General features: G+C 51.9%; 7 protein-coding genes across 7 annotated transcripts; 2 read left to right on the top strand and 5 right to left on the bottom strand.

Annotated features, from left to right (window-relative positions):
• Window positions 1-262: 262 nt before the first annotated feature.
• ACET3X_008668 (uncharacterized protein) lies at window positions 263-707 on the bottom strand (the record flags this gene model as incomplete). Its single annotated transcript, XM_069454866.1, has 2 exons — window positions 263-426; window positions 503-707. 2 exons carry the CDS (start codon window positions 705-707, stop codon window positions 263-265), a joined length of 369 nt encoding a protein of 122 aa, XP_069304270.1.
• A 463-nt stretch (window positions 708-1,170) lies between these two features.
• On the bottom strand, window positions 1,171-2,712 carry ACET3X_008667 (uncharacterized protein; the record flags this gene model as incomplete). The annotated part of the gene is made up of 4 exons (XM_069454865.1): window positions 1,171-1,342; window positions 1,394-1,522; window positions 1,572-2,481; window positions 2,583-2,712. The coding sequence occupies 4 exons, from the start codon at window positions 2,710-2,712 to the stop codon at window positions 1,171-1,173; spliced, it is 1,341 nt and encodes a 446-aa protein (XP_069304269.1).
• Window positions 2,713-2,911: 199 nt separating this feature from the next.
• ACET3X_008666 (uncharacterized protein) lies at window positions 2,912-4,507 on the top strand. The gene is made up of 3 exons (XM_069454864.1): window positions 2,912-3,301; window positions 3,351-3,935; window positions 3,987-4,507. Exons 1-3 carry the CDS (start codon window positions 3,119-3,121, stop codon window positions 4,002-4,004), a joined length of 786 nt encoding a protein of 261 aa, XP_069304268.1. The 5' UTR covers window positions 2,912-3,118; the 3' UTR covers window positions 4,005-4,507.
• Window positions 4,508-6,137: 1,630 nt separating this feature from the next.
• On the bottom strand, window positions 6,138-8,930 carry ACET3X_008665 (uncharacterized protein). Its single transcript, XM_069454863.1, has 3 exons — window positions 8,568-8,930; window positions 8,043-8,292; window positions 6,138-7,988 (listed from the first exon to the last, which is right to left on the bottom strand). The coding sequence occupies exons 2-3, from the start codon at window positions 8,195-8,197 to the stop codon at window positions 7,103-7,105; spliced, it is 1,041 nt and encodes a 346-aa protein (XP_069304267.1). The 5' UTR covers window positions 8,198-8,292; window positions 8,568-8,930; the 3' UTR covers window positions 6,138-7,102.
• A 2,779-nt stretch (window positions 8,931-11,709) lies between these two features.
• Window positions 11,710-12,891, bottom strand: ACET3X_008664 (uncharacterized protein; the record flags this gene model as incomplete). Its single annotated transcript, XM_069454862.1, has 1 exon — window positions 11,710-12,891. One exon carries the CDS (start codon window positions 12,889-12,891, stop codon window positions 11,710-11,712), a length of 1,182 nt encoding a protein of 393 aa, XP_069304266.1.
• A 233-nt stretch (window positions 12,892-13,124) lies between these two features.
• ACET3X_008663 (uncharacterized protein) lies at window positions 13,125-15,554 on the bottom strand (the record flags this gene model as incomplete). Its single annotated transcript, XM_069454861.1, has 1 exon — window positions 13,125-15,554. One exon carries the CDS (start codon window positions 15,552-15,554, stop codon window positions 13,125-13,127), a length of 2,430 nt encoding a protein of 809 aa, XP_069304265.1.
• A 205-nt stretch (window positions 15,555-15,759) lies between these two features.
• On the top strand, window positions 15,760-19,613 carry ACET3X_008662 (uncharacterized protein). Its single transcript, XM_069454859.1, has 6 exons — window positions 15,760-15,857; window positions 15,940-16,066; window positions 16,117-16,446; window positions 16,500-17,128; window positions 17,175-18,998; window positions 19,049-19,613. The coding sequence occupies exons 1-6, from the start codon at window positions 15,852-15,854 to the stop codon at window positions 19,559-19,561; spliced, it is 3,429 nt and encodes a 1,142-aa protein (XP_069304264.1). The 5' UTR covers window positions 15,760-15,851; the 3' UTR covers window positions 19,562-19,613.
• Window positions 19,614-19,648: the final 35 nt, after the last annotated feature.

The following is a 19,648-nucleotide window of genomic DNA, read 5'->3' as shown; positions in this document are numbered from 1 at the left end:
TTTCTTAGGTCGTATTGCGCATTTATATGATGAGAGACGCACCCCGACGATGACAGAGAAACTATGGTTCTTTGGACTCGAGTGTTCAGTCTCCAGTCTTAGGTTGGTATACCTAGCGGTGGCAGGGATTCAACACCAAAAAGAGGAAGACGTGCAAATGTGTGTCGTAACAATAGTAAGGATGATCATGTCTCTTCCGTTCAGTGCCTCTTGGCTATAATACAAATATTTAACTTTCTTTCTCTACTCAAGTAACACCTTTTTACTTTGAGCTTCCAGCAGGGTTACTCGGCCCATCAACAGCCCTCTCAACATGGCCTGCGATGCCATTCTTGCTCGCGTCAAACTGGCTTCCGATGATGCCGTCCTTGCTGAATGGTCCTCCGACCTTCTCGCCGATCTGGCCAATGGCGCCGTCAGGGTTGACTAAAGAAACTCATTAGTATCTGCACTGGCTTTCACACATCGGAGAAGATATGTGGCTGGGAACGTCAAGACATACACTGCTTGCCAATTGCACCCGCGGAGCTAATCACGCTAGGGTTCTGGCTAGGGATAGCATTTGTATCCTTGTTTGCGCCGAGCTTGTCCGCGGCAGCGGTGGTGTTGTCGGTTATGTTTCCGGACATGGCTGAAGTGTTTGGTGTAGTTTGGTTGGCGGTTCCGAGGCCGAGTTGTTCTTGGAGGGGACCGGTGGATTTGGGCATTTAGTTGTTTGTTGAGAATGTGTTTGAGTGTGGGTTTCTTTGCAGGGTGGAAGGGTAGCTATCTTATATGCGCAGATGAGATGGTGGTGCTGATGGGATATGCGTGAACGGTACGTCACGATGATGGTGATGTCATGATGAGGGTGCACATGCGAAACTTGGGATATGCATACGGATTCAGACAAGTCGATGATGTATCTAGTGAATAGCTTCCGTGGATCTTAGCATTATGTGGGGTCGGGATCGGGTTTGGATGGTCTTGATTTGTTGAGCGGGTTACTATGGCGTTATACAGCTGTCATGCTGTGAGATGGTCCCCACGCGCGATCTACAAGAGGTACCCGCACGGTTGGTATGAACATGTTGGATTGCTGTGAATGGAAAAGTGACTTCATACATGTAAATGCTGGTATCATTGCTAGAGCTTTGTGGCCTGTGGGCCGTGATTACACGCGCGTCATGGCTAAGTGCGTCTCTTCGCTCGTGCTCCGCCTACCTTGGGGAACGATAATGGCAACTTGAGCTTGGCGATGAAGTGGTTGACGCTCTCGGCCTTGGTGATCTTCATACGCGCGAGGTCGGCCTGTGTTGGTGGGTTGAGCTTGCATCCGAGCTCGCCGAAATATTGCTTGATTCTGCGCCGCGTTAGCATAGGTAACGTAGAGAAGTCTTATATGATGACCTACTCCCTGTTCTCAAGCTTGAGGTCTTCTCGGAGGTCGTTCACGTCGACTTCGAAGTCGTCGACAATAAGTGCTGCCGCTGCAATGTGTGTCATGAGGTTGTCGATGTTCCAACGAGGCATCTCGCCGTTACTGCAGACGTCAGAAGTACTCAATGGCATGTAGTTCAGATGCAACCCACCCTCCCTCGGGAGCAAACTTCCTCCTGATAGCCATGATTTGACCAGCAGGTGTATCCTCGCCCATTGCCGTCTCCAACTTTCCCTTCATGGGTATCTTCTTCGGGCGTGTTCCGCCCCCTCCAAACAATGCAGAGTTGAAGTTGATGCAAAGCAGTATAAATCGTAGCACCTTCAGCTTCTGTATCTGCTTGTTCTGTGCGAGCTTGTTGATGCGTTTTGCGACGTATCTGCTGTTGACGGTGACGCCCTGGCCAGCTGCTGAGGCCTGTACCCAGTCCTTGACATCGAGTATAGTCATCAGCTCGCTTCCAACCACCACATCCGTGGTGTACACATCGGCGGGGTATTCGGCTGCAAGGTTGGGTGTCGGTCGGGGTTTGGAGCTGTCCACGGCTGCTGAGAGATCGTCCTTGGTTGGCATAACGGCCGTCGCAGAGGACATCTGCTGCAGAACGTTCTCGGCCACTGCGTCGGTTCTCGCGGCATCCTCGGCGCCAGTTCCGCTCTTGATGGCGTTGAGTGTTCGGTCTTCAAGCGCCTTCCGTGACTTCTTGGATCCGAATTCTGCTGCGAGGGCAGCTCTCTTTGCTGTGACGGTGTTGACAGCCGCATCCAACCTCTCCTGCTCTTCGCGCATTTCTTGTGCTTCGCTTCGCAGGGTGGTGCGTACAACGACTCTTTTGACGGGAACAAGTTGTAGTTTGCTTGTCACAGGGTCGAATACGCCGATGTAGTCTTGTAGTTGGCTCTCGGCGCTGCCATCCTGCTCTTCTCGGGCGGTGTAATCCAGACGAGGGTGGTCGGAGGACTGGAATAGTAGCTCGCTGCTTTCGCCTTGTGGGAGGATCTTGGTGCGCTTGTATGGCTTGAAGGACAGCGTCGATGGCATTTTGAGGCCGGGTGTGACAGCTTTATTGTGTTAGAAACGACTCGCAGAAGCATGCCATGTCTTTCCGCCTATTGCGATGGCTTTGGAAGCTATGCGACAGTCTCCAGAGCAGCAATCATACCTAGCAGTGGACCCAGAGTCTCTCTGTTCTCTACCATCTGAACGCGCACATTTCCCTGCGGCGCGCTAGCCGTCTTCTTCTTGGGCCGCTCGCCATTCTGCTCCTGTCTCTTTCTCTTCTTTTCACTCATGTCGGCGTTGCGGTTGCGATATGGCAGCATTGGTCGCGAAGTGTCAAAAAAGTTCAAAAGTCCAATCGCGAATTGGCAGAACTTTCGGGCGGTGAACTAGCAGGCATAGCCGAGCGACAGGGATAGGGGCCGGACTAGTGGTTAGCGCCGGCTTGATGACGTCCACGCGACGGACGCGTTCCAGACTGCCGCTCTCCGCACCACCAAGTGCGACCGCGGCACACACGGCTCTTTTCTGCCTTCCGTCTGTGGTACGTAGTCAGTGCAGTTGCCCCAGAGTAGTAAACAATTCAATCTTCACGTCCACCCTTCTTCTTCCGCTCACATTATCCACCACCATCATCATCCATTGTTCCACTGACCACTGAACTTGCCTCCAACTACACCTCTTCCCACATCGTCCACCATGCCTACCGTTCTCCAGACAGCGGGCGACATGGTCGATAATCTAGGAAACAAGATTCACTACACCACACGAAGAGTGGGCGACCAGATCGAAACGACGACCAATCAGGTGCTGCCACCCAAGCAGCGCGAGCACCTGCTCGAAAGGGCCCGCGAATACGCTCGTCAGAACCCAAAAGCAGCCGTATGCTATTACAAGCCCTCTGAGAGATACTCCTAACACCCATATGCAGGCCTTTCTGACCACCCAGGCTGCATTGACTGGTCTCCCGCTCGTCCTCTTCCTCGCCTTTGCAACAACAACCCTCCTCGTCTCCCTCTCAACCTGCCTCTTCCTTGGCATCCTCGTCTCGCTCACCATAACCTTCTTCCTAGTCGGCTTCGCCCTCCTCTTCGTCGTCCCCACCGTCATCATCGCCAGCTGCTCGGCCACCTTTATCTTCATCTGGGGCTTCGTGGGCTACATCATCCTGCGCAGGTTCAATGAGGGTGAGGAGCCAGCTAAGCTCGGCACGCGCGTTGGTGACAAGTTGCACAAGTTGACAGGCGGTAGATCGGGATATTTCCAAGGCGATCAGACATCTGAGGAAAGCGATCGCGACCGAGTCGTGGTGGGTGCTGGAAAGACTGCAAACGGCCATGATGATGGTGCTGGGCACGCATATGGCGGTGTACCATCGAGTGCGCGCGACGGTGGGCCTGTGAATGGTGTGAATGGCACGCAGGGCGCTGTTGAGTGGGAGAGGAAATGGGCGAATGGTGTCAAGCCTGAGCCCGTTGTTTTGGATACGGAGAACGTCTTTGAGGCCCTGAAAGCGGTAAGTACACACGAAGATCTCGCATAATCCACGGCTAATCATCAGTGACAGGAGACTCCAGTCGCCTAGAAGCGTGCCTGGAACAAGAGGACTTGACGTATTACTATTCCTTTAGCAACTCTTCGCTATTGCACTTCCCTACATCGATTGATTTCAGCTTGCTACGAATCTGAAACTGAAAGACATGCGTGTGTCCTGCTGGTATTTGATGCTTCTTCACAACTCTTTCTCCAGAGTCTGAATCACGTGCACCTTTGCGCTCTCTCAGTGCCTATATAAACTCTCTCTTGTACCTGCTTCACCACTTCTCCATCGACATCAAAACCTTGCTGCCTTCCAAAAAATCGAAGTGCTGCAAACAATGTTCTGCGGTGGAATTTTCCAAAAACACCTATATCACCAGCAGCATGAGCTTTTGTCCAACGCTACTCTACAACATGTAATCTGCATACCATTTTGTTTCCTGTAAAAGTTGGATAAAGACGTCTGCGATTTCAGAAAAAATAACGAAGAAAGATACATGTGCACTATCCAAAAATTCGCGAGTTCATACACATGTTCGAGAAGACTGGGCAACCTACTTATGGTGTCGTTGGTCGAGAAAAGCGACATATTCACATGCGAGGCCTGTGATCACGAATACAGTTGGCACGCAAGTGGAATAAATTTTTTACCACCACCATATGTGCGCCACCCGCTTCTTGCATTAAATCGCCATATTTCATCCGATTACGTGAAACAGCATGAAACAAGGATACCAATTTTTGGATTGCACAACGGCCGGCAACTACGACTATATAAACCCTTCTATCTATTCTTGTGGCCTTCTCTCGTCACCACTATCTCTTTGTCTAAAATTCTCGAAATACCCGACTATGTGCTGTGCCTACTCTTGGACTTCAGAAATCCTGCGAAACCTTGGTGGCTGACTTGCATACCTAGTGATACAAGAGTCCGACTACTTGAAATCGAAACCATAAGTTTGCATGCTTTTGTCTTCTCTGCGCAACCTTGGAGGTAAATCGTCAACATCCGCCCTCACGAGATCAAAAATTCAAATCACCACCAAAGCGTCCAACGGCGACGCGAGCATTCGAAACTTCAAGAACAACAATCCATGTCTCTGCCTGGAGACTCTGAACGTAATAAAACTCATGCTAATGTCCTCTTTTTGTTGTTTCGTTTCACACAAAATGAAAGACTTTGGAAAGGTTGTAATGGACAACTGCTCCTTCCGAAGTTCCATTCAGGATTTGTTATAAGAATCTTCCAAAATTCAGGAAAATGACATACCACAGGAGACACCAAAACGTACCGCCAAAAGCCCTATGTCGACGGACCTACAAGACCGTTCAACACTTGTTCTTTGCTCATTTCAAACCCTTTTAATCGATCATACAGTCGTTATGGCAAAGGCCTATGCTGCTGTTTACATCACTACAGTCGCTATATAAACCCTCTTTCTTTCGGCTGAGCGTCTACCATGTTCGTCACCATTCAAGCCTATAAAATCAAACACAAGATCTGATGGCCGATGTCTGGTGTTTTCGGTGGGAGAGTCCTGGCTCATGGATCCATAGGTAGACCCTTTTGTGCGGGCTCCAATAATTCTACTATCACTGTGTGATGAATTGTTAGAGCTACGTCTGTTTGCAAATTTCATGCCCAGAGAGAAAAGAAAAAACCGAAAGCTGCACCTATGTTCCGCTGGCATAGTTTGAAATCATTCAAAAATTGTGAATGGCCATTCCATGGTGCTGGTATTCTGTAGCGGTTCGCGGATATATAAAGCCTCTTCTCTTACTGCCCTTTCTGCACTCAAACAATATTTTCACCTTTGGATATGTTACAAAACAAAATACCCACAAAACGCAACGTATGCTAGAAATATTTATCGATAAGTCGAATAGTCCTGCCTCTGTGATTGAACGGTGAAGCGCGTGCCTTGCCCATTGCACAAGTCCAATGTCTTCTACTCATGAACATCTATTCTTCGAACTATGTAGTTTCAAAAAGACCTCGAGAAATCAAAAACGATTGTTCTTTTGGCTAGCTTGATGGGTGGCGATGGTCAGACATGAGGGTGTTTATGACGTCACCTGCAGCAGACACCTGTCACTTTACTCAAAACGACGTCTTCAAAGCCATGGTGTCAAAGTATAGTGTTATTGGATTGCGGAAGGAAACTGCGCCGCAAGGATCCAGGCTGGATATTTACTTGGCTGCTGCCTAAACTAGCAACTACAACAACGCCATCATCACATTCACACATCAAACAATACACCACGCCTACGCCCCGGGGTAGCTTCATCGACATTAACACACAATATGTCCTCATTTCCGCAACCAGACCTGGTTCGCAGTAAAAGGCGTCTGCAAAAGGAACTGCGCAACATCTTCGACGAGCCTATAGAAGGCCTGTCCGCCACACCCATTGATCCCTCGAACCTATTCTCATGGCAAGCAACAATCAGAGGACCTCCCGAGACCCCTTATGCGACCGGTACTTTCCACCTCACCATAGACTTTCCAGATATCTACCCGCGCGCTCCGCCAACAGTCAAGTTTGTGACCAAGGTCTACCATCCAAATATCGATAGCGAAAGCGGATGGATTTGCTTGAATATATTGGGCATGGACTGGAGTCCTGTTTTGATGGTTTCAACGATCTTGTTGTGCATAAGGGCGTTTCTGGATAGCCCGGATACGGATGACCCAGCTTATCCCGCGATCGCAAATGAGTATGTGTACAGGAGGGACGTGTTTGATGAAACTGCGAGGAACTGGACGGAGGAGTTCGCGAATGCTGGGGAGGTAGTCGAGGACGTGATCGAGGAATCTGCGACGAGTCAAAGGGTGCTTGAGGAGACGGGTGAGGACTGGGAGATTGTATGAATTGGTTGGTGAATTTGGATACGACTAGGTTTGCACGTAAAGAGGATTTGACTTTTTATTGGTGAATACTCACACCCATACCTAGACTAGGTTCTATATATCGCAAGAGTGAAGGCATGGTCTGATCGAGCCTCATTGAATGTCATGGAAATGAGCACTCGTTGAAGTCGTAGCTCAGACCCTTCCATGTCACTTCCGTCACACGACAGTGCCATTCACGTCCGACCCTCAGCCATGGCCATCCTAGTCGCGAGGTCTGAAGCTTTATCCATTCAAGCCGGGGGGTAGAAAGGATACATAAGCCGGATTGCAGCCGCGTCACCAAGAGAGATGGTAAAGTGCGGGTAAGGCTTATCGCCTTTGAGAGGCAAAATGCCAGCTTGGTCTCCCGCTGTACTGAACCCATATATCGGGTACAATAACGCATTTGTTGGATCGGGCCCATATACAGCAGGATCCGCCCCATTCCTACAATCGTAGTGCATGATAGACTGATAATCATACGGCGTAAGAACATCCGTAGGTATAGGTGGAATCTTGACAAACTCTGCCCCGGCCCATCCGTACCTCCGCGCCACTCCCGGCTGATTGCAGAGCTGATCCTCGGTGAAGCCGTCAGCCCGAGCTCTCGCCAGTGTTTCCTTGAACCCGAAAACGTTCCTGCAATTGTAACCAACGTAGTAATCTCGATCGGGGCGCTGGTGCTCGTGCAAAAGGCCAAAGACATGACCGAGTTCGTGTGCGACAGCGAATTCGGGGTTTCGGGTCATGGCGTCATACGTCATGACCAACCAGTGTCGACCTGGCGTATTCTCAGTCGCTTTGTAGCCGATTGAGGCTTGTGCCTGAACACCTGGCTGATAGACGTGGTTGTAAGATACGACAACGGTTTCCGGAGGCACTCGAGGATTCCATTGTCCGTTCGCCTCGTAGCAGTAAGGGTAATAATTTCCGTCGACTGCCTTCCAGTGGTAGAAAAGTAGGTTGTGGCCGTTTTGAACAGAAGCTGGACCTAGTACGCGGGACCAGGTTTCCCATGCACGGTCGATGACATGTGCGCCAATGGCTTGTTCGGAGGCGGCGTCTCTAAAGCACCAGGGGATTAAGACCTGGTAGGTTGGGAGACGAGGCCACCGCTTCTCTGGACTGCTGGGGAATCTGTGGTAGTCAGTAGGCGCAAGTGCAGAATTTCTTCAAGGAAGAGTAACGCACCCGGCGTGACCACCGGTGTCCAGCTCATCAGTGCCGTTGGCATACCCGCGGCGAGTGAAAGTGTCGTTTGAGAGAGGATATGCTAGAGGGCATTTGAAGAAGAGCCCAGAAAGGGTGACGAGGATGAAGAAGAGTTGCATGTTTGGAAGTTGCATTAAGTCCTAGCCAGCGTTATCTGGGGTTGATGCAGTGGTGTGTTTCTGGTGTACGAAAAAAGGCAGGGAATATATCCACGAGCCAGGTACTAGGACTAGGCAGCGAAGATTAGCAAGATTCTTGCGTTCAGCGCAACATTGTAAGTGGAGGTCAACTTAGCGCAAGCCAAGGACAACACAAGCCAGAGCAGGCATGTGAAATAGCTCTACTGACGTGGCAACAATGGATGAACAGATGAAAGTGCTACATCTAGCACTTGTTGCATGAGTGCAGTCTGGCTGCTACGGGGAGAACGCGAGCAATATGTACGAACCACGATATGAATATCGTCGGAGAGCAGCTCGGGTGGGATTTGCGAGTAGAACTTACAGCGCAAAGGAAATCCGATCTCCAGGCACCACAGTAATCATCTTTATGTTTCCTATTGTAAACACAGGCCCCTAAATGCTAAGCAAACATGCCGTACTTCTTAGGACAAGCCATAACTGCGGCATCAGCACCTCAACAGCCATTGATATCTTAGAAATAATTCCTCATAGTGATGAAGCTTGGAAGATACACAGACGATTTTGACGAGGTATAGGGACAAACCGCCACCGAACACGACCACGTTCGATAAGAGGGGCAAAACAGAGAATGCGATGCCGAAGCTTAGTGTGGTGCGATATATGTCGAGAACTGTAGTTTACAAAAGTCTTCTAGCTCTGAAATCGTCGTGGTCTTGACATGTTGCGTGCAAGTAGAAGTACAGAGGTCGGCCTCCGTATCAGCTACGCGTTGACGTGACGCGCTAGAAAGACGAATGCGTGCTAGCGTCGCGCGCTGGATCGGCAGTCCTGTGGGGGCGAGCGATGAAGCTTCCGAACCTCCAGGACGCATCTCCTTTCGTGCCTTCGCATAGGTTCTAGCAGCCACTACTTGGGCGCGGCATTGTTCTTGGATCTTCCACTTACGGCGTTGCAATAGCCTCTGATAGCACACCGGCCTTTTCCCACCTGCACTGTGTGATGTCGCAATCCAGTCGTTATTCGACACTGGAGACGGTGGTCTACGTTCAGCCACACTCCAGTACAAATGGTTCAGTGCATACATGCTACTCATCGCAGGCTGAGATTGATCATGCATACCGCTAACCCTATAGGTCGCCTGCATGCGGTCGCTCAAGGCTGTGTTACGCGTGAGGGGCGCAGCTGAAGCGGGCGGGTCTTCTCATCGCTATCCCTACCTAGGTATGCACTTAGGCTGTCACTCAGACTTTGTACCCGGAGCAGTTTGCCAACATTCAACCGATGATAAGATCCTCGAGTCTACTCAGACTTCCCAAGCACTTTCACGTTGAAATTTGCCTTTGCAGGGTCGCCTGCCGCCGCACATAAGAAGTTAAGGACCCCACCTTCCGCCTCGGGGAAATTCAGACCAGCGCAGCTAGACCACAGTCTCGATGAGGCTGTTGAACGCCAGTACATACGAGTTTCACGTCGTTCTCGGTCCGAAGAAACCAAAGTACGCGATACTATCGCATACCTGGGAGGATGATGAGGTGCTGTTCGAGGATATGCGGGATACAGCCAAGTCCGAGTGGAGTGCAAAAAAAGGTTACTTCAAGATCAAGAAAACCTGCGCACAAGCCTTGCAGGATGGATGCGATTTTGTATGGATTGACACCTGCAACATCAACAAGGACAGTAGCACCGAGCTCTCAGAGGCCATCAACTCCATGTTCAGGTGGTACAGAGACGCCACTATCTGCTACGCCTACATTTCTGATACCATAATCGGAGACGAAGATTCTTTGTCCAAATGTCGCTGGCTCACTCGAGGCTGGACACTGCAGGAGATGATCGCTCCTGATCGCGTGCATTTCTATGACATGGACTGGAATTTTCTGGGCAGCCGCATCTCCCTGGCAAGACACCTTCTTCCGGCGACCACTGGAATTCACACAGCTGTACTGTTACGGAGACATCGCCCTAGCATACCTCAGTCGCATCCACCGTCAGATCTAGTGCCGGATGGACTCCTAGTGATAAAAAACACTGGAAAAGACGATGAAACTCCACTCTTCAGGGCGACGGATCATGATTGTCTATGTTGTCCATGTAGTGAAGAGGAGGACGTGGAATCAATGCTTGCAAAGTTCAGCGTAGCGCAAAAGATGAAGTGGGCTTCGAAACGGACCACCACGCGCGAGGAAGATATGGCTTACTGCCTCATGGGGCTGTTCGACGTGAACATGCCTCTGTTGTATGGCGAAGGCAGTAAAGCTTTCTATCGACTACAAGAGGCTATTATTGCCATATCGTCCGATCAGTCAATCTTGGCTTTTCGATCCGACCTGGTATCGTCACCCTTTCTTGGCGATTCCCCGCTACTAGCCCCAAACCCGAGATTATTCTGCGACGAAGTCCACAACATGCATATGCCAGCTCGGGGTATACATACGAGCCTGACTGGAACCACGTTATCTATTGAGATGCTCATATGCCCAGTACAAGGAGACGGAATGCATCGAGATCAGTATCTTGGCATCTTGGACTGCTCATTAGATGGAGATCCTTCCATGAGACCTGCTATTCTACTGTCGCCCGTAAATGCAGGAAAGTTAATTTTCCGTCGAAGTCCTGGAGACGTCAAATTGTTCCGATTACGATCTAGTCATCCTGGCGAAGCGGTTTTGATAAACGATGATATACTAGAGCCCAGACCGTGTACGCTTAACCCGAGTGGTAAACCCTTTCAGAAAGGTGACTGATTGATATAGTGTTTTGGTCAAGGAATCGCATACGATACAACGCGAGTGACATCAAACGCTCTCGCATTACAATCATTGGCGAGAAGCTGGAAAACCACAACCTACGCCCAACGGCAGTGCCTATACGAGTCAACCTATCTTCAACCTGTCTTGAGTTGGGCTGCCAAATCATCTCGTCATCACAAACAATTGGAGAAAATTTACCAGACACTGCAGGCTCGGGATGGGTAAAGATGTCTAGTGGATACGGTGAACACTTTCGTGTCGATTGGAAACGGGACTGGACTGTTCTGTTCTCTAGCATTTGCATAATCCCGCAATCAAAAGATGTGGAAGTGATACGGTACGGAGCCCGCCCGATATCTGACCTGGAGCAGATGGCACCTATGGTTTTCCTCGAGCTCGAATCATTAGACACATATATGACTACTCCTCTCACGGAGCTGCATCGGTCGAAGCCCATTACACTGGGTACTGCAGGTCCAAATCGTCTCGAGGTCTCGATTTCAGTATCTAGAGAGACTTTCATTGGCAGGAGTTGCTACGAATTAGGCATCCATGGGAAGATCATTACACATGATCGTGATGAGCCCAAGGACACCAACCAGGAACATGTTGCTCTAAGATCGGATTTTGAGGACCTTGACTTGCTGGATCACCCTTGGGCGGTTGACGACTTACGGTGAAATCCATATTCGAAACAATCGCATCCTTGTACTTGCGAATTCTCTCAACGGGCTCAACAACCTTGATCTGATCTTACGAAGTCTGCGCCTCCTCGTCTTTCCCACTAGTCACCACAACCTTGATCATCCTCTCCCAGATCCTCCTCACCACCCTAAACCCCTCAGCCCACTCGGCGTAGTCTTCCACTACACTAAAGTCCAACCACTTGCCCCTTCTCGCGCCAACGCATTCCATGAACTCCGCATCCGGCTCTGCACGCCGATCCTCACTTTCCACTTCTTGCATCTGCTCGCTTCTAGAACGTTCTTTATACGCCTCCTCATCCATCTTCTTAGCCGCAGCATCCAACTCCCTCGCCTCATCAATACTAGCCGCGTCATAGACCCACTGCACTAACCCCCACCGCACCAAGTCCTCAGTATCACACGGAGTGAAGAGTAACTGAACAACGTTCTCAGCCTCCAATCTCTGTGTGCCGTCTCGGCCAGGCGCTACGTCATAGTACCCCACAGCATGTTTATCATCTTCGTAGAACGCCGGCAAGAAAAGAACAGTCATGACCCGATCGTCTTTCTTCTCTTGATACGGTAGATCGTCCGTGAACACTGCCTTCTCCTTGCCTTTCCACCGTTGACCAGGCGGATGGTGAAATGGAAGGCATGGCAACGCGGCGGTCACACTTCGGTTGGGCAGATGCGCGAGTGCGGAGTCGAAGTTTATGAATGGGAGATTCCTTTCTGCGATACGTGTTATGGCGAGGAAGACGGCGGGGTTGGAGGTTCTGCCGCGGTAAATGGGCTCTTCGTAGTGGACACGAATGAATTTTGGTTTGGGAAGGCGGGTTTGGCCGTCCCAGGGCTTGTCGTCGTCTACATGTGCCTTGTCTCCGTCATCATTCTGGTTCTTGGTCTTGGAGGAGGAGGATTGTGGAGATGAAGATACGGGCACAGGTAGTGTGTCTCTAGGGACGAACTTCTTCATGTCCTCGGCAAAGTCTGTGGTGATGTGCTCGTACGTGTTTCGCAAAGTGAGTTGGTGGCGATAGTGGTCGATTCCTCGCTTGCGGCCTGATGTATTGAGCTCGGTGCTATTGACGACAATGTTATCTTGGTGAGAATCCCAGGGATACTCTCTCTTCTTTGGGATTTTCGGAGGCTGCTTGTGGGGCAGTGACTTGTTGGTTTGTAGTGAGGGGACCAATGCGAGCCCGTGGACACAGGGCGGTGCTTCTGGTTTGTGGGTTAGTTTTGCCATTAAACCTGTCAAATGCCCAACTATCTAGTTTGCACGTGCGGCACTGGGCGCTGCTTTTGGAGGTCGCAAAACTGGTATTCTCAGTGTGTGCGCCAGTAATGAAAAGGTCACAAAAATCTTTGGTCAGTGGGAGAAAGGACAGATGTCCGTGCGTGGGCTGCGTTTGCGATTACCATGTCACTGCTTGTTCGCGAGCCAGGATAACTATACAATTACTACTACCACAAAAACTCCTACTCTGACTCATCGTCCGTGTCTTGACCAAGTACCAGAGATATCTTGTCATCGTCGCTATCATCGTCATCGCCTTCCTCACCTGGCTCCGGAAGTTCTGGCACAACCGAAGCCGTGCTCGTAGCGGTGAATTCAGAGGTAGCGGGTACCGTGGTATTAGGAACCGCGTCACTTGATGAAGCTGCAAATGCTGATACAGAAGGAACCGGGTGTGTTGTGCGCTGTTCGTCTTCGTCGGTCCTCGCTCGCTTAGACGGCGAAAGAGGCCCATCTTCGCCTATCGGTCGCTTTGTCTCACCAAAAGCTGTAGGTTCAGAGATGTTGGGACGTTGCGCAAGTGTACCTTTGCGAACCGATCGTGGGGTGGATTCGGCGGGCTTTCTGGGTGTTGGCGCGTCCTCCATAGCAAAGTCCTTTGCTACTGTCTCCGGCTGGCTAGCTGTTTCCAATAAATTGTCCAGCTCTTGTCCAGCAAAGTGATCGTCTGCCTGTTCCAACGGCTGTGGCTCTTCCTCCTCCGCTGGCTCTTCTTCAACCTCCATCTCTTCGTCATCATCGTTCTCGTCTTCTATCTCCATGTTTTTACCACCCAAACGGATCACTGGCATTCTTGGTCGAAGCATGCCTTCGACATCTTTTTCGGCTGGGAAAGATCGGGCCATGAGTGGCAGGATACTTGCTGCAGGCTTTCCGAACTTCTTGCTTGGGGGTGGATTGAGCACACTAGCTACCATGGCATCCTTGTGTTGCGTGAGAATGGCGGTGCGATCCAGTCGACCTCGCATCGAGTCGGAGAGGTATTGGGCCGGAATGTTTGATAGCAAAACGGGAAGCAGGTTGTAAGCGGCTTGTCTCAGACCATTGAATCCAGCGTTGGGTCCGCTAGTGTTCTTCACAGCGCCGAGGAAGCTATCGGCATTAGCGGTAGTTTGAGGCTGAGTGTTGCCATTCGCCTTTGCTTGGCCGGGGGTCTGTTGGGTCGGAGGTGCCGTGAGCTCGGAAGGCAGTAGGTCGTCGCAGCAAGTACGGATGAGCGGTACGAGAGAGTCAATAGCAGCCTTGTGTAAAGCGACACCAGATCTCTTCAGTAGAGTAGCAATGGCGGTGTAACACACGGTCCTGATCTGGCTAGTCTCCTTCTCCGCGCCAAACACCCACACGAGTTGGTCGATGATGATAGGGTCCAACGCCAATGTGCTAGTCTGGGATCGATGTGCCAACGCAAGGAGCACCTCGATAGCTGCAACGTGCACGTCTGGTAGTAGCAACCAAAGGCTCTCGCGCTCTTCCTTGCTAACTTGCGCATTCAGTCGTACAGAGTTCTGGAAGTTCTTGCTCGCAGACGCAGGAACCGTGAGAGAAAGCATCCTTGAGACCAAGTCTACTATCAGGCCAACGTTGAGATACACAGTGTTTACTGTGGGGCTCTCGATGTACTCCTTGATGATGTAGAGAAGCCCCGCCAAACGTTCACCGCCAGCAAAGATTCCTGACCATGGTGAGAGATCGGAGCTCGGCTCTAGGTCTTGGACCTCGTCGTCTAGTGTATGTCCGTTCGAGAGGGGTGCTTCACGCGCCGAAGATTGCCAGTCCTCTACCACAGCCCGGAAAACACGGTCTGAAGTCTGGTGAGTGATATTTGTGATGTTCTTCACGGCCTTTGTCCACTCTTCGCTCGAAGTTCCTTTCGGCGCACAGCAGGGCAATTGCACATAGAGCTGGCGGGCCGCGGCGGCAAGTTCGGAGCAAGTCCCAAATTTGGCTCCGATCTGTTGCTCTTGACTGACCTTATCAGATGGTGTGGGTGCGATGAGGCGTCCCAGAAGCGGGTAAAGTTGCTTGAGGTAAGACCGGAAGATGGTAGGATGTCGCGGCAGCAGCTCATTGAAGCTCTCCAGAATGATCTGCAGCAGGCTGACGGGAGTAGCTTTCGCGTTTGCCAGCTGTAGACAGGTCTGGACAAACGGTGGTAACGACGGAGTGGTGATTTCGCGGATCAAGGTCGGGTATTCCCTGGTTAGAAGGAAGATTCGTGTCAAGGTGATGATGCACAGCTTCTTGGACGATGGCGAATCTGGCTTGGTGAGGAATCCCAAAAGACCGCGCACCCACGGCAAACTCTTTTGTAGAGTTTCCCAACCCCCAACTTCGATAGTTGCTTTGATCAGCACAATGGCACACCATCTTCCTTGGGGAGTTCGGTCTTGGAGCAGAGTAGAGAGAAGAGTCCGGAACTTGTGTATGGCGACAGATGCTTCCGAGGATGTCGCTTTGGTGCCTGAGGCCTGGGCCGAGGAAAGTAGTGTTCTGCAATTGGCTAATGATGCAGTTATGGCAGGCACGTGTTGGGGAAGCTGGGATGTCGGCGTCGACGAGATGCGGAAACTAAGCGCGCGCAGTGTTGCCAACTCGGATGCAATGGGTGCCATGATGACAGCGGCTCCTTCTCTTTCTTGTGGTCTACCCGGCTGGACTCTGATCAGCGCGTTTTGTCGTCGTGGAAAGATGGTAGGAAAAAAGTTCGAGCCTCGGAGTTAGCGTCGGACCGTATGGCGCTAGGACTGCAGGGATGTGCGGGCCAACTGAGAAGAGTGGGACTGGCAGTGCAGTCGGTCAGTGACATGTGTACAGCCATGGCAGACGGCGTCGCATTCAGTATTAGGCGTCGAACATGATTCTACAGGTATTGCGACTTTGTCTAGTGCCAAAGGCATATTCTTAACACCATGGTGGTATGTCGACACGACTTTCTTCTTCTCCACCGGACCCCTAGCAACGTCATCCCTCGACAGCGGTAGCTTACTCGTCGTACAGAACGCCCCCGAAAACGAGAAGGCCAAGCGCTACATACAGCAATTGGATGAAGCAAGATGCGCCGGGCGATGGGCCGACGTCCCTGAGCTATGCCGCAAGGTCGAGAAGCATGCGCCGCACCGACGATGTCAGCAAATCTCTCCATTTGGGCTTTCTGAGGGCTAACGGCGATCCAAGGCCTCACCCTCACAGCGCGCTCCGACGCCCAAATAGCCGCCCACAGCACCCAAAGGCCCTCGACTGCCTCCTCTACCGCGTCTGCCGGCGACCTCTCAACCATCATACCCACATTGCTCGCTACCATCGAAGAAGATGGCACACAGGGCCAAGACACCTTCCAGGCCAACGTCTGCCTGGCCTGGGCTCACTATGTACTGGGTGAGCCAGGACAGGCAGTTGCGCGGCTGCCGCAAGACTTTGGGGCAGTCGCGACCCAGCTGTCCGGAGAGGCAGGCACATTGGGCGGCTGGTCCAGGGTCTGTCTGGTCAAGGGCACATATCTAAAGGGTACGAGTGTATCCAAGCATCTGGCGGCGGGTTGGAGAACTAACACAACACAGGCTCTGGGCTCGAGAAGACAGGCGCCATTGACGAGGCCGTCATGACATACTCGTCCATAATACCATGGCTATCCTCCAACACCACTCCACACACCGAATCAGCCCAGTTCAAGATGTGGGGCGAGCAGTCTCTTGTCCGTCTCTGCAGGCTCTCTGATCAGTCTATGGGCACCGCCGACAAGATCAACGCGTCTGATGCTCTCCGTACCTACCGCTACTGGGCAAGGTTCTGGGATGCAACCTCCAAGAACGCCGCGTCAGACACCGGCAACTCAGCGCTCTATCGACGATTAGCATGGAAGGCATACTACGACTCGCTGTCGACCATCCTCCGCTACGACCTCGCTTACGAACCTGATTCGACGCCCATCATCCAAGAGAAGCCAACACCGACCGCCCAGTCTGACGCACGTCTGCGGCAAAGGGCAGAACTGAAACGAGTCGAGGCAGTCTACGAGAACTTGTTGATAAGGGAGACAAAGTTCCCCAAAGCTAACGAGACCAACCACGAAGTCGAAGCGTGGGTGGACTCTGTCATGGACAACTGGCGCCTCCTCTGTGGCCCTAGCTGGAGTGACGATGACCTGGGCGAGGGTGGAAAGGAGGGTGTCGCACGAGGTGTTCTCGACGTAAGACATATATATTCCGCAACAACCGTAAACTGACAACATCCAGATCCTCTACCGAGCAGCCACCAAGACATACCACTCTACCCAGATCTTGCGCAACCTCTTCGTTGTCCACGCGTCCCTCGCCGAGCCTGAGCTGGCATTCAAAGCCTACGACTCGTATGTCGAGATCATCACACGGAACAAGGATCGAGCAGAGAAGTCAGGCGAAATTGAGGTGGGGATTGATGACGACAGTACCGTCTTGAGGACCTCCGCCGAGGCCATTAGGATGCTCTGTCGCTGGGGATCTAGGCACGATGCTGAGCGGGCTCTGGAGATTGGGCACAGTATCGAACACTGGCTTGAACAGGCGGACCACCTCCGGTCAATGTCCGATGCCGGCTCCGCTGCCTCATCTGAGTCCGTGGTCGAACCTGCAGCCCTAGCTGCCGCTTACTGTGCGATTGGAGTCAGCCAGGCGCATTGGGCACGATTGACATACGAAGTTGAGGCGCGCGCGAGGATCCAGGCCAAGGCCATACAATACCTAAGGAAGTCACTATCACCAGCCCTCGGCGACGAACACAACGTGGAAGCCCTCTACGCACTGGCCTTGGTTCTAGCAGAGACGCGAGATATTCCCGGAGCTATCAAGGTTGCCAAACGCGCACTTTCTCCCGCGACAAAGGGCACGGCTATCAGCACAGACGGAGTTATTTCTGGTGGCATTCCCACCGAGTATGGACGCGAACGGAAGCTAACACCCGTATGGCACCTTCTTGGTCTACTCCTCACATCGCGATCCGAGTTTGCCGCTGCTGAGAAGGCATGCGAGGCAGCTTTCGAGCAGTTCGGTGATCCCGCCATCCTTTTTGGGCGTGATTCAGGCGCTTTTCGAAGCGAACACCTCAACGAGGCTGCTGGTCAAGACGCACTCGAATCAGGTGTCGTTGATCGCATGGAACGCTTTGAGAAAAGCAACATACTGCAGATTAAGATGACGCAGCTGTCTTTGCTGGAGATCACTGACGGCGCCACCGCCGCGGTAGACGGGTGTGGCGAACTACTTGCGCTATATGGCAGACTGTTTGGTGACCCAGCAGCTGATAAAGTCAAGACTGCACCTGAACCGGCGGCATTGGCGCCTCCAAAGAGTGCCATGGGAACTGGTCGCGGAAGCATCTTCCGCGGACGAGGGTCAGTCAGGACGACTCAGTACGAGACCGCCCCCCGCAATGCATCTGCAGTCAGCGGGAAGACAGCTACGACGAATCCAGAGGTGCCTCCTGCGATTCAAGTCACCGACGATAAAGGTGCAGATCATGCCAACGGTCACCACCGCCACCATCTGTTCCATCATCATAAGCAGAATGATGGTCACGCAAGTAAAGATCTTCCATCAGAGGTGCCACCGCTTCCAGAAATCCCTACAAACGGCACGCCTACGAAATCCCCTCACCGAAATTCAGTTTCCAGTCCCCCGAGGAAATCTATAGAAAGTGGTGAACGACCGTTGCGACCTATCGCCCATAACCTAGACCATGTCTCCCCGCCGTTGGGTCACGAACATCCTCCTAGACAAGACACTCGCCTTCCTTCTCACCTCCCGCATGCGAATTACATCCCTGCAGACCCTCACTTCTCAAAAATCCAAGAGCGTCGTCAGAAAGTCTCCTTGTTGGTCAGCATATGGATCTTCATCTCTGGGCTGTATGCAAGGGCGCATATGTTCCAGGATGCGCGTGAGGCTGTCGCTGAGGCCTTGAAGCTGGTGGAGACGTTTGAGGCAGAGGTATCATTGGAATCCCCAACAGCCAAGGCGCTTGCTGATAAAGGATGGGGTGGTGGTAAGAGCGTGGAGGAGTTGTGGGCTGACGTATTTGCTGCTGTAAGTTTTCGATTGAAGTCAGTATTGTTCTCTACTAACATGTCCCACAGCGCGCAGAACAGCTCGTAGCCCAGTCGATGAAGCACGAGGCTCGTGTAGACTTCGAGCGCGCTTTACAACACTTTCCCGACCACCCTGAAGCTATCGTTGGCCTATCGAACATCCTCTTGGACATCTACAGCGAAGTGATACCGCTGGAGCCTGCCAATGCCGACGGTGTTGTACATCCTTTACCCCCATCGGCATCCCCCGCTCAAGCAAGCATCACAAAATCGAAGACTCAATATCTGACCTCCCACACGCCGTCAGTCGAGAATCAGCTCTCCTCCCCAGAGCTTACCCGGCTTGCAGCGCGGGACCGTGCGTACGGTCTACTGTCCACACTCACCAAGCTTGGTGCTGGTTGGGACTACTCCGAGGCATGGTATGCGATGGCCAGGGCATATGAAGAAAGTGGGCAGATCGACAAGACGAAGGATGTGCTCTGGTGGTGTGTTGAGCTTGAGGATACGCATCCGGTGCGTAGCTGGAAAGTGGTTACTACGGGTGGGTTTGTGCTGTGAGTACTTTGAGATGGTTGTACGTAATTGGGTCAGAAGTATAGCCTAATATTGGATACGTTTATCTCCTTACTAGAGGCCGAATGGCAT

Source organism: Alternaria dauci, chromosome 8, assembly GCF_042100115.1.
Source record: "Alternaria dauci strain A2016 chromosome 8, whole genome shotgun sequence".
NCBI lineage: Eukaryota > Fungi > Ascomycota > Dothideomycetes > Pleosporales > Pleosporaceae > Alternaria > Alternaria dauci.
This window is presented reverse-complemented; position numbering and strand designations above follow the sequence as displayed.

Bases quoted from the DNA above. Each gene is read 5' to 3' on its own strand.
- ACET3X_008666 (XM_069454864.1), top strand. From the start codon at position 3,119: ATGCCTACCGTTCTCCAGACAGCGGGCGACATGGTCGATAATCTAGGA. The intron at 3,302-3,350 runs GTATGCTATTAC...ACCCATATGCAG, and splicing joins GTCAGAACCCAAAAGCAGCC to GCCTTTCTGACCACCCAGGC.
- ACET3X_008665 (XM_069454863.1), bottom strand. From the start codon at position 8,197: ATGCAACTTCCAAACATGCAACTCTTCTTCATCCTCGTCACCCTTTCT. The intron at 7,989-8,042 runs GTGCGTTACTCT...TGACTACCACAG, and splicing joins GACACCGGTGGTCACGCCGG to ATTCCCCAGCAGTCCAGAGA.
- ACET3X_008662 (XM_069454859.1), top strand. The intron at 16,067-16,116 runs GTCAGCAAATCT...CGGCGATCCAAG, and splicing joins GCATGCGCCGCACCGACGAT to GCCTCACCCTCACAGCGCGC. The intron at 18,999-19,048 runs GTAAGTTTTCGA...CATGTCCCACAG, and splicing joins GGGCTGACGTATTTGCTGCT to CGCGCAGAACAGCTCGTAGC.